At 39.6% G+C, this 12,685-nt stretch overlaps 1 protein-coding gene across 7 annotated transcripts in view; it reads left to right on the forward strand.

Moving 5' to 3' along the window:
• Positions 1-12,685, forward strand: part of slc4a2b (solute carrier family 4 member 2b) — a 42,977-nt gene that overhangs the window by 10,331 nt on the left and 19,961 nt on the right. For 5 of the 7 annotated variants that reach the window (XM_028568960.1, XM_028568964.1, XM_028568958.1 and 2 more), the window contains one exon: positions 3,495-3,666. In XM_028568960.1, coding sequence (XP_028424761.1) covers positions 3,607-3,666 — 60 coding nt within the window. In that variant the 5' untranslated portion in view covers positions 3,495-3,606. Of the gene's footprint in view, positions 1-2,957; positions 3,124-3,494; positions 3,667-12,685 lie in introns of all 7 variants that reach the window. The other 2 variants (XM_028568962.1, XM_028568963.1) reach the window with 2 other exon arrangements.

Below are 12,685 nucleotides of genomic sequence, written 5' to 3' on the forward strand. Positions count from 1 at the left end.
TGCAGAGTATCTAAAAATACCAAACTTCTCAGATTTTGAAAGAAAGGCGTGTTTTTATCAATACTGGAAACTTTCAACATACCAAAGAGACTTTTTCAGGTATATTTGCACTCTGTGGAGGAGGTGAGTCATCACTACAGATCTTAATAATGACAGAAAAAAAAGTCAAACCCATGCTCTCGAGTTATCACTTTAAGGTATGACGCAAATGCCAAGCTTACTGTATTGTGATAATCAGATACATTTCTGACTAGATCGGTTTAGTTAAAGGAAATGTTAGTTGCTCAGAATTATTGCAATGTTATGTGAGAAACCGTAAATAGCAGGTTTCTCACTATCAGCTGTCAAAGATGTGATGTGTTTTGATCTATATACAGAGAAGCTTTTTCTTAGTTTCTGAAAGGCATCATTTAAAAGAGTTTTTTTCAGACCTGATAACTAAAAATTGCCACATGTTAAGCCCATATGCCAGATCCATCTGTAATTTAAACAGAAACAGGACAACTGTAGTTGGTTGTTACTTTCTACATGGCCTGAATGTTTACTCTGCTCTCTGTAGGAGGGATATATGAAGATGACTGTGACAGCTTGCTCTGCTGTGACAAGTTGAGTTAACCTATAATGTCACAGGGTAGACATTAAGACATTTTGTACTAATCCAGATTATTTTTGGAATACAGGTCTGGTCCAAGCATACCCATGGTTTTTCAGTTAATTATTTCTAAAGTCTGACATTATGTACACTAGAAAGAATCCCAAAGTGCCCTGTTTCTATTTTTTTTTTTTTATACGTTTACAGCTCCTCCTTACCTTCCTGTTTTCATACTTACTTCCTCCCAGAAGCATAGTTTTCCCAAAGCCTTGTGTGCACACATTTGAAGCTGTGACTAAATCTTGCATTGAAAAGTGGGGAAAAAAATGTCCACACTCATTGCCTTCTTTTAGGAAGAGTTTGCAAGGTACTGCGCTTCTGGATGAATCTGGGAAGACATGATGAACTTCTTCCAGAGGAAACACAGAGCATCTTGTCCTCGCTTCCTCTTGCACAGTCAGCATTCATCCATGTCCTTTTTGTAATTTTGGTTGTTACATAAGGGGCAACCAGTTCCTTTTTTATCAGGTCCTCTGCCTGATTGTACCAGATTGCAGACAAGAACAGTTCAATCATTGAGGACAATTTTTTTCTTACCAAGACATTATTGCTTTCTGCTTCTGATCATTATTATAATCTGTATTATTGCAGCCATGCCCTGAGGTAGATAAGCCGGTTCCCATGCTTTTTGCTCAGGATCCCAGGGTTCTGTAACTTTATCCCTGTGTAGCCAGCCCTGCCTCTTCCACAGTGGTGAGGTCTAGGTTTACTGAGAAAGTAATCTTAAAACGCACACAGGCTCTAACTCCAATAGTCTCCTTTATCGCCACCACTGCACAGATTACAATGTCTCAAACTAGTTAAAGTTGTTCTCAATAGAACAGCTGCTGGAATGTAATTAACATTTGGTGCAGTGATTACTATTTTGGCAGAACAAACCAAAAGCGTTGCCAAAACTTTGTGTAGTCTGCTCTGTTTCTCGGGTCTCTTTGGCAGGTGATGTCATCTTCAATCCACACAGCTCACTGTCCAGCGCCTAAATACTTCTGCCCTACTTTTAATCTATTGTCATTGATTGTGCTAAATGCAATGGACCTGTCAGAAATCCCTCAACGTCAACAAGGTCATTGACGTGATTTTAGTCGGGCAGCAGGAAGGCTTATCGTTTCTTTGATAGCTACTGTCGTAGAGCCAGAACATGATTTCTAACTGACACTGGAAAGTGAACCAAAAGAGGGCCCTCCTCTGCTTTTAGACTAAAGGAAAACCGCTGTTCTGTTAACAATTGTGCTAGTGAGATGATTTTTTCAGAAGTCTTAAGTGGATGAGGACTACCTGGGTTCCTACTATATTAAAAAATATAAATAATTTTTTTAATTAATTTAGATACTAGCAATACATCCTCCGCCATTTGGACTTTACCAATTTACCAATCAGTTGATCTTTGCAGCCTAACATAAAGGTTAATTATATAAAGAACTAGAGCTCAAGTAAAAATTTTCATAATGCATCTTTCGTTTGCTTTAAAATAGTAAAACAAATGCTATCACATTTCTTAAAGCCCAAAGTTACTACTTCAAATGTCTTGTTTTGGCTGACCAACAGTCTGAAACCCCAAAATATTCTGTTTACAATCATAGAGAAAGAAAACGAGCACATTTGACAGCCTGAAACACTGAATTTTTGGCACTTTTTATAAAAAGAATAATGACGGAAACGATTTATCAGCTATGAAAATGGCCGAATGAATTCTGATTACTTTTGGATTCCTGCGGTTGTATGTCATACAATGGTGACGCGAGAATGACTGGGGTGGAGGTTGGCTGAGGCTCGTGCCGCTGCTAATCGGAGTCCTCTGCACGGTAGCACTGCGTTATCTTGTTCTTATCTGACTGTTATGGTTAATAACCTTGAATGACGGTGAGGAATTGCTGCATGGCTTACAATCAAGAATTCTAGAAATGAATAAAGATGAGGTGTCCCTATTTGTAAAAGCATGTTGGTACATTCTACCACTATGTCTTGGTAGAATAACTATGCCATCATAATGTCATCGTAAAAACGCCATTCAGTTTAGGCCATCTGTGTTTCTAAAGTGGGTTTGGGGACTCAAAGGTACTTAAGGGGCTTCCAGGAAATCCTGAAACTGTTGATTACTCCTTAGTGTAGCCCTCCAGTGAAGCATGTTACTTTGCACTTCAGCACATGCAATAAGCACTTTATGAGGTTAAAGTGCACATTAGCATTGTCATTGTGAGTATAAGTGAAGCCTCACAGAGCTGGAAGCATGGCTGAAAAAAGTAATATAACCTAATCTCAACAATGTAATCTTCATATTTAATATTTGATTGCAAATGTTTTGCAGGCAATGACGGATGTCTTTGACCCGTAGATATCAGCAATCACTTCATTGCTGGTGATGCTTTACCAGTCCTGTGCTGCAGCAGTCTTCACTTATTTTGGAACCTTTTGCCTTCAGCCTGGTTTTCAGCAGTGAAACACATCCTCAGTTGAATCTACATATAGGTTAGGTGATGGAACCATCCTCTGTTTTGCCACTAATAATAAGTTTTTGTCTGTTTTGGAATCCTATTCCTGCTGAAATGTCCTAAAATTGGAAGACAATGTATTAGAAGGGTTTCAATTTGTGCACTGCTCATCCAATATGAATGTCAAATCAGCACTTCAACTTCATACTAATGGTTTAATTTCAAATCTAACGTATCAGAGTAAAGAGCCAAAACAATTTAAAAACACACCACTGCCATTATACTTTCTGCCTGCACTTCATATTCTGGGATCACTGGCCCACAGCTGCAGTATTTTAGCAGCATTGTTTGCCTTAATGTTATAAATCTCCAGCTTCATCTGTGCTAACCCTCGGTTCTGTATCTGTCTCCAGGTTATGCTGCCCAAAAGCTGTCTGAGTCCGAGTGAGAAAGAGAAGGGCTAAAGCCGCACCGATCCAAAACAGCTTCCCAAAGCCTCTCCAGCAGCGACTCCACTGTGGAGCCATGAGCAACCCCAGCGCTCCCAACCAGATAACATATGCCGTGGCATCGGTTATTCACAGTGTAAGTTCACACAACCACATACAGAAAGGCCTCAGTCTTCCCCGTCAGGTCAGTCTCCAGCGTCGTCAGCCACATGATAAAACACACGAGGCAGAGTTGGCGACCCTGGTGACAAACCTGGTTAAATGCTGCTCAGGAGGAGATGACGCTCACAATTAGCAGTTTATTGTCTTTTCATGCATGAGACATGAGCGATTTAGCATGTAACTTTTCTCTACTGGAGTTCATATTCTCCCTGTGCTGGATTTATGCTGCATCAGCTCCCTCAGTCCTCTCTGGCATCAGAGTGTGTATATTTTGGACAGTGCCGTTCCCTCCAGAGCTACTTGTGTACAAATCTAGTCACATCCAAATAGAGCCAATTCCCTGGCAACATACCATACTTCTGACTGCAAAAATTTTAAAAATTCAGAACCGTTAAACACTTCAGAGCTGCACAGAGAGCTGCTCCTGTTGAATTGTCCCTTTTCATTCAAGCACTGGAGAATTTAACAGTTCAACAAAGGAAAACGTTTACTTCCTCTTTTCTTTAAGTCGATGGGTTGCCAGCGTTGAAAACACTAAAGTAATATTGACACATATGAAAAACATGATTTAATGGCTGCTTGGGGGGATTGATGTGAGAAATATGCTGCCCAGAGGGCACCTGGTCAGCAGCCAAAGAAAGCTGCATTCCCCAAACGGGAGGTTCTCAACAAGTTAATCTTAGGATGATTAAGATGCTGCAGCAGAAAATATCACTAGCTTAAAGGAAAAATCGCCCCATATACTGTAGTTAGATGTCATCAGTACTCTTTGCGACTGTTGGTGAATTCCAGAAATTATGTTTTCGATGGCATTCCAGGAATTATAAGGATTGCATCTTTTTCTTTTTTTTTTTTTTTACTGATTTACCAACCTTTCTCAACCTTTCTAGTGTTCTCATGAGTTAAGGATTTCTAAGTTTCCCAGAATGGCTTTCAAGAGCCCAAATTGAAGAGAGTTCACTGAGCTGTCGGTTGAATGTGTAGGTGAGTAGAAATAATGATGTTTATAGCGCAGTGGGAGCAAAAAAGAAGACATTTTCCACTCGGTAACGAGCAATAGAGGCGACTTCTGACCAACTTCTGATGAGTTTTACCTTTTTTATTTTACTTTTGAGAGATCGCTTCTGACTGAAAGAACACATTCTTGAGTTCAAACTGCCCTTTAGACTCAGGGTATTCATTTGGCAGCACCCGAGCTGTATGTTCTTCACTGCAACACCAAAGTAGAAAATGCTTACTTTCCCTTAGCTTTGCATTTTTGTCAGCGTGCTGTCAGCTGCTTCCTTTTCCAGTGTTGCACAACTGTGACCATGCTGATAACCACTACATCTACCCACATGCAATCTGGACATAAACAATATACATGCTGTCCAAGTTTGAAATCGAATCCCGCTCTTCCGGCATAGAATGCAGAGTATTTAGGAGGTGGAAGTGGATATATGACACTTAAAGGAGAATTCCGGCCAATTTTTACGTTAATCTTGATTGCTATATAGATATGCGAGTACTTTCGATTGAAAAAAAAACCAAACTGAATCGGTCCTTGCAAACTGGAGTTGCTGCAGCTACCTCCTGAGCTTCCACTGAGCTAAAATGGCAGTTGTCGGGGCAAGTTTTAGAGTGCCTTTGTGCCTCTTAACAGACACAAAATGCAATTTAAAATGTCTGTGCAACATGTACAGGGCCTTGCGTGACAACAAGATGCGTTTTCAACTCAGACATTGTTGAAATTCAGAGGACAGGTCATGTCTTCGCGGTGAAAAATTGTAGTTTATTTCCCCCTCAAAAATAGGTAATTGAGGGGTCAGTAAGGCACCGGTGCCTTAACGACCACCATCCATAGCAACGCGGATAGCAACCGAATAGCAACGCGGATTTCGGTGCCTTATTTAGGTGCCACTTAAATGCCTGCGCTTCTGTCTGATGCTCCTAAATGGACGTTGAACTGAAACATCGCCGCACGGGACGCTAGTTAACACTACACTTGGCAGCAGGTAACGTTAGCCTACCGTTAGCTAGCAGCTGGAGTAAACACGGTTAAAATGAGAAGAGATGTGTCACCTTTTTCAGCCCTGAGTTTGCAGGTATGAAATAAGGACAACCATCAAACTCAAAAGGCTCTTCTGTGTGTTGTATATCTGCTATATTGTCCATAGTTAAGTTACTCCAAGCTTCTTCCCTTGTGAACAACTCCACTCTTCACTCTTCACACACTATGCTCCGATCTGCACACTACTGTTTACCTTTTCCTGCTACAACTGAATTCCCAAGAGACAGCGTGAGGCTAAAGCTAGCCTTCAGTAATGCCAATACTGTGCAAGCCACAGACATCATTTATCCCGTTTCCATGTATACCCAGTGGCAAATCCTTTTGCGACCCACTGGCTGGGGACCTCTGGTATAGAGGTTTATACCAGTTTAAACAAGATTTAAAAAACAGATGCTGTAAAGATTACTAGGCCTATCCTCTTGTAGAATATGACGCAAAGATATGGGGCCATTTTATTTTTAACTTTGGCCGCCTTGATCGCTAATTTTTTTTGCAGAATGTGTTGAATGACATCTTAGATATACAGTATAGATATGTCTAAAATATTCTGCCAAGCCTGTTCAGAATTAACTTGTCTTCATTGCCAGTTATAGCCTGTAGGACAGTTAACTGCTATAAAACATATCGAGATTGTGGACTACAATATGACTTGACTATAAGAGTCACCAGCTTACAACCTGATGACCAAGAAGCTCACTAAAGATAAAAGTGTTTGCTGTATGACAGTGCCTTAGCAGTTATTGGTTGGTCTCTTGGCTCCAACTCTACCAAGTTAATTATTATCTCTTTAACAATGTGTGTGCGTGTGTATGGTCAGGGAGAGTTCAGATAATCCTTTTTGGATTTTTAAGGGCTAATGTTGGGAAACTGAGTAATGTCCTCTTCCTACCCTGGAGATCTTCCCTGGTCATGTAAGAAGTGCTAACTGAAATGGGAAACAGGTTGTCTTCATAAAATTGGTGGACATTTGTGGCTTTTACTTTTTGACAATGGAAAAGCAAATATAGTTATCTTTTAGGCAGCAGCAGCACACCTGTGTGTGTGTGTGTGTGTGTGTGTGTGTGTGTGTGTGTGTGTGTGTGTGTGTGTGTGTGTGTGTGTGTGTGTGTGTGTGTGTGTGTGTGTGTGTGTGTGTGTGATGGACTATCTGTATTCATTCAAGGTGAGTTTGTTTAGTTCGAGCATAGAGGACTCAACGTAACCTGGCGTATTCTGTATGTAATAGTCTTGTTATAATTCCCAGTCAGTCATTACACATTACCCTTCATTGGGCAAATAGAGATTTTCTAAGCCTAAATTTAGACTCTGCAGTTGTTTAATGTTCAGTCTATTACTTGTGCGTTTGAAATGTACTTATACTTCACTAACAGCTCATTGACTTTTCTCAGGCATTAGAAATCCAAGGTAATTATTACAACCTAATGTTATCTTAATGCGTCACTAGTCACCCGTCTAATGTCAGCAGGTGGATTACGAATGGTGCCTTGACAGGGGAACACTGAGCATTTTAATGGGTTTTCTGTAATTTTCTGTAAATTTCTGCTTGATCAGTTTAAAACTGTTTGCAAAGGTTGGTTTTTGCTTCTCTCATAGAAAGGTCAGAGGTCAGGGTCAGCTGCAGAACAACGCTGGAGATTTTAGCAGTGCCAGTGCAAACAACTGCTGCATCCGTTAGATGAAAGCTGCATTGGATTCCAACCTATTTGGTTGTGCCCTTAAAGGAATAGTTTCACATCAACAAACATGCTATTATTTACTTTCTTCCTGAGAATTTGATTAGAAGATTGATACCACACATGTCTGTACAGTAAATATGAAGCTGACGTAGTCTGGCTCTGCCCAGAGGTAACAAAAACTGCCTTCCAGAACCTCTAAAGCTCAATAATTAATATTGTATCTAGTTTGTTTGCTATTCTCTAAATAAATATTAAGCTACAACCAGCAGCCAATTAGCTTAGCGTAAAACTTGTTTGTCAGTTTTTGCACAGATTAAACTACTGTAACATAATATAAGCTGTTGATTTGTGAACTTTAGAGGTACTGTTAGGCAGATGTTGTTACCCTTTGGACAGAGCCAGGCTAGCTGTTTCCAATTTGTTTTCAAGTCTTTATGCTGAGCTAAGATAGTCAGCTGCTGGCCAAAGATTCATAATTACATGTGGTATCAATCTTCTTATCTAGCTCTCTGCAAGAATACAGCAATAATAGGCGTTATTTCCCCAAATGTTGAATTATTCCTTTAAAACATATGTCTACACATGTCTTAACAGTCCGGGGCAGTTCAACCAAAGGGATTTTCCTTCCTTCCAAATTGTTTCATTTGATTTTTCTTTTTCTTTTTTTTTTATAAGGCCTGAAAGTTTAAAGCTATCCACTATATCAAGATATGTTTTTGTTTCTCTGTTAATCATCTTGTGACCCCTTAATAACCCTTACCCCCAGTTGGGAACTACTGGTCTAGACCACGACATGCACCCAAACTTTGCTGTCATGTCATCCTGCTGTGTGCTTCAACATTATAGTACAACTGTATCAGTGACTCTCGTGTGAGCCATCACACCTCCTAAAGGAAAGAGCAGATTTGTGTGGTTCACACCACCTTCTTCCTAATCATGTTTTATTACTTAATAGACTTCCTGTGATGCACATCTGGCAGCCTCTGTAGAATTCCCCTCACTCAACAGACTCAAGAGTTTATCAGTTGGACATCTTCACCTTAGATAAAACAGAGGTGTGAGACGACTATCTCAAGCAAATGATCTTTCCCTGTTTGGCTACTGAAAACACTGTTTGCATAATATGAAATGATAAAGCTGATGACTGCTAAAAGACCAATTCCCAATACAAATATATAATTAAACAGAATCACCAGACAGGAAGCAAAAACAAAAGAATTGGAGACGTATTTTCAGCTCTCCGTCTGTAGGAACTGTTGATTAAATTGAGTGAGTATATGACGCTAACATTTGTATTTGATTTTAAGCAGTGCAAACATGCTGTTTAATTTATGATGTAATAGGAAGGTTGTGAAAATCAGTGCTTGCATAATACAAAATTCAGTTGGCTAAAAACAACTGGGTTACAACTCTTGTTGCTTTCTTAGAATAATCGGAAACTCAGAGCATGTTGTGCACCCAGCTCTTCTTGCAGACTAATGTTAAGATATGTAGGAATGCAGTGACAGCCACACAGCACAACGTGATCACTACAACATCCGCAGGCTATCTCCCCCTTTCCCCTCCAAATGCTGACTGTGTGGGATTTAAGCCTACCTCAGGACACAGATAATCTCCTCTGCAGCCTCAGGTCAAGTGTACACCTCTTTATTCAACACAGCCTCAGCACATGCACTTATAAACTGTTTTGCTTCAGAAAATTAAACTGTCTACTAATTTATTCTCATGTACCACTAAATTTAGAACAAATAAAGGCAAGAACATTATGTTATTTTAGTTTTTTTTTATGCAGTCCAAAGCTAATTTTCCTGCTGCCTAGTACAGTATGAATAATTTGTGTTAAACATTTCCACCACTTTGGTCCAAACTGAAATATCTCAACAACTATGGTGTGGATTGCTATGATATATGTAAATGCGTATATTCCAATATAGTGTATATCATATTTAATCATAAGTATAGCCTATTATTACTGGTGAATATTGAACCTATAATCTGTTTCATTTAGGTGCAATACTGCGGACGAAAATGTAGGCCTACTACACCTGCTACTTCCATTCTGAGGCTGCAGCACCATCTTTAACAGAATTATAATTCATAATCTTTTATTTCAAAGGTTTTACATCATTCACCTGTAATACTGTGGAACTCCTTTTTAATGGCTCTTACTGGTTTGTGGCCAGGCAACACTACAAAAACGTTTAAAACACGTTTCAGAGCGAGTCACACTCTTCTGACGGTGGTTTGCTATACAGGGCTTTACTAATATGCTCTGCATCACCAATGTTGTAAAGAAAACTGCCGTTTGCAAAAAAAATGTAATGCGACACAAATAATCTGCTGGGAGGTAGAGCATGTCCACGATGGGTGACGTTAGTGATATGAGGACGGATAAGGTTATGTAGCCTAGGCTGCATAACAGACTGGGAAGAAAAACGATACCGCTCAAATAGGAAGTTATCTGAAAATTAAAATGTCAGGGTTTCAATATCATCTCCCAACATATAACACCCTGCGAAGTAAAGCAGTTTCTTCATCAACGGGATCATCGACAAAAGGAAATGCCATGTTTTTAGAAAAAAAAAACGTTTTATAGTCTGCCTAACATGGTTAATAAACAAACACAATTTTTTTTGTATTCATGCCGATAACAAACTGGCTAAAATGTGCCTGATACAGACTGAATGAATGAATGAGGAAATGAGAGAGCGCTGTGTCAGAAGGAGGGGACCTGCTCCCGACGAGGTTAGGTTCACAGACTCAGTTACCATAGTAACTGACTCTGAGGGGAAGTTACCTCTCTTTTTGAAATGGAAAACCCAGAGTTTCCCTCAACTCAGGGTTAACAAACTCAGAGTTTTCACTAAACCTGCTTTCTGAAACGGCCCCTGGTCTGCTAATTCACATAAGGCTGTTTTTATCAAAATACTTAACACAATTCACAAAACCACACACCCAAACTGCTAAGTACCTCATATATCCTGCAAAATGAAGCACTGCAACCAAAACCACATATAGAATTATCAAAATCAAACGTTTGCACCAAATGGCACACACTTCATTCATATTACCAGGTTTTTGTCAAACCAACTACACACTGTTGGGCATGAAAAGCACTCTCATCTTTAGTATGCTTTGCCATAATGCTAAAATAGTTCAAATTGTAGAAAATTCTTCAGATTGTTCACATGCACAGAAATATTTGCAGATACACACACATGCTGTTGAAACATTTATTATTATTTTTTTCACCAAACAAGTCAGTGCAACATATGCACAGCAGATATATTTACATTAGACTGAACTGAAAAGTATGCTCACAAAAAACAGTAAACTGAAAAAGAAAATTACAGAAAGAATGGTGCTCCCCTGTGGTCTTTTCATAGTGCTTACTTCCTGATTGAAGTGGTAACAATTAACCATTGAGGTGTTTGGCCAGGTGGCACATATGTTGGCCAATTAGCTCATGTAGTGTTATTTTGAATGGCAGTGTTTTGAAATGGCAAACATGACTTTATGTCATATTGTTGTGTCTTATGCAGAGAACCGTGTTGAGTGAAAAAGTGCCACTTTGAATTGCAAAATGTGTGTTAAGCAGAAAATGTGTTTAGACTTTTGCATGTCATTTTAGTGAGTTAGCGATTGGAAACTACTGTATTAACCTGTATTTAGAAAATAGTCCTAAGTGGTTTCACCTTTCTGGCACACGTAACATTTTAATATAATTTCATTCCGGCCTGTAACTTAAAATGTCTTCTGTTAATATTAGCCATCAAAAATGCATCCTTTTGAAAATTGTAAGATGTTTAGTTCCTCTGCATTTACATTGCCCTTTAAGGCGCGTTGACTAAGAGCACCGTGGTCATATTCAGGCTTTGTGTGTCAAAGTTAAAATGTGGAGATGAATGTCAACGTGTGGTTTTGTTCCTGGCTGTTCAAACAGGGCTTGTCCTTTCAGGCAGCATTTGTCCTCAAAGTGAGAACGAGAGTCTTGTTTATTCTGCCCTGGCACAATGGGCCGTCTGGTGAAGGTGGCAGGTTGGCCGATAGGGTTCTGATTAGGCATCACGAGGCTTTGATAAGCGGGGGGGAGAGGGATGTCTCCTGCCTGCTGTTCTTAATAGAGGTGTTGAGGGTCAGAACTCCAGTTTCGTCATGTTGGAGGGCAGTGACACTTGATGCCACCGAAACGCTGATTGCAAATTAAGCTCACGTTGCCATGAGCGAGGTAAGTCGCTGAATTAAGCTTTCTTCATTGTCTGGCCAGTTTTGTTTTTACTCGGCTCCCCCTTGGCTTGTTTTTGCACATGGTTTTGGTTGTGAAAAATTCTCTCACCTCTTTGAGAATCCCTCACACATCTCTCCCACCTCTCGGGATTTACTGTGAAACCATGATATGAATGAGAGCTCTGTAAAAATAAACTGCCGGATAGTGTAACAGCACATGGATGGTACATATGGATAGGATACGTGTACTCAAGGTTTTTGGATCGCTCATCTAATTAAATATTGGAAGTATTGTGATAGTGATTTGGATGTGAGGTGATGCCTAATTGCGGAAATTAAGAGGGTTTCTTTTTTCAATTGACATGTTTTAATTAAACTGTTGTAGCTAAAACTATTGACTAACTTCAACTTTATCAAGCTACTCCATGATATTATCTTTTACTCATAATTTGGAGTTTAAAAGAGCCACATTATCTTAGCCCTGGGAAATCCTCTCTGCTACTTAAAGCGTGTTATTCGTTGCTGTGCTTAATTGTCTTTGGCAGTTTGTTCTGGAGGTCACTGAGGTTAACGTATAGTTTGTTAACGCCCCATCTTTGAGACTCTTGTTGGTCTTCCAGAGAAAAAAATCTATAAGAGGAATTGAACCTTGTGTCAATATTGAATGTTTGCCTAACGGCCTTACCTGTCTCTTTTTTTACTCCATAATTCTCAGCTTGTCCACAGTTCACTGCAGGGCTTTCTGCTTCTGTCACCTGTGTGTGGCATGTAAAAACAGGTCAAAGTCAAACTCTGCATGTTACATGGTTCATGGGAATCTGTTCTTCACACTTTCTGTGGACAAACCTTAATTTATGAACCTCTGTCGAGTTATAGTAAGGATTATAAATTCAGGATGAACTATTGAGTTTCCTGTTCACATTTTCTTGTCTTGATGGGTTTGATGCACGTAATCTGTTTAATGCTACGTTTACACATGGCTGGATATTTTCATAAACGGACATTTTAGCCTCTCTGTTTTCAAAAATAACATTGTGCAC

The sequence above is a fragment of the Perca flavescens genome, chromosome 22 (genome assembly GCF_004354835.1).
Source record: "Perca flavescens isolate YP-PL-M2 chromosome 22, PFLA_1.0, whole genome shotgun sequence".
In the NCBI taxonomy this organism is placed as follows: Eukaryota; Metazoa; Chordata; class Actinopteri; order Perciformes; family Percidae; genus Perca; species Perca flavescens.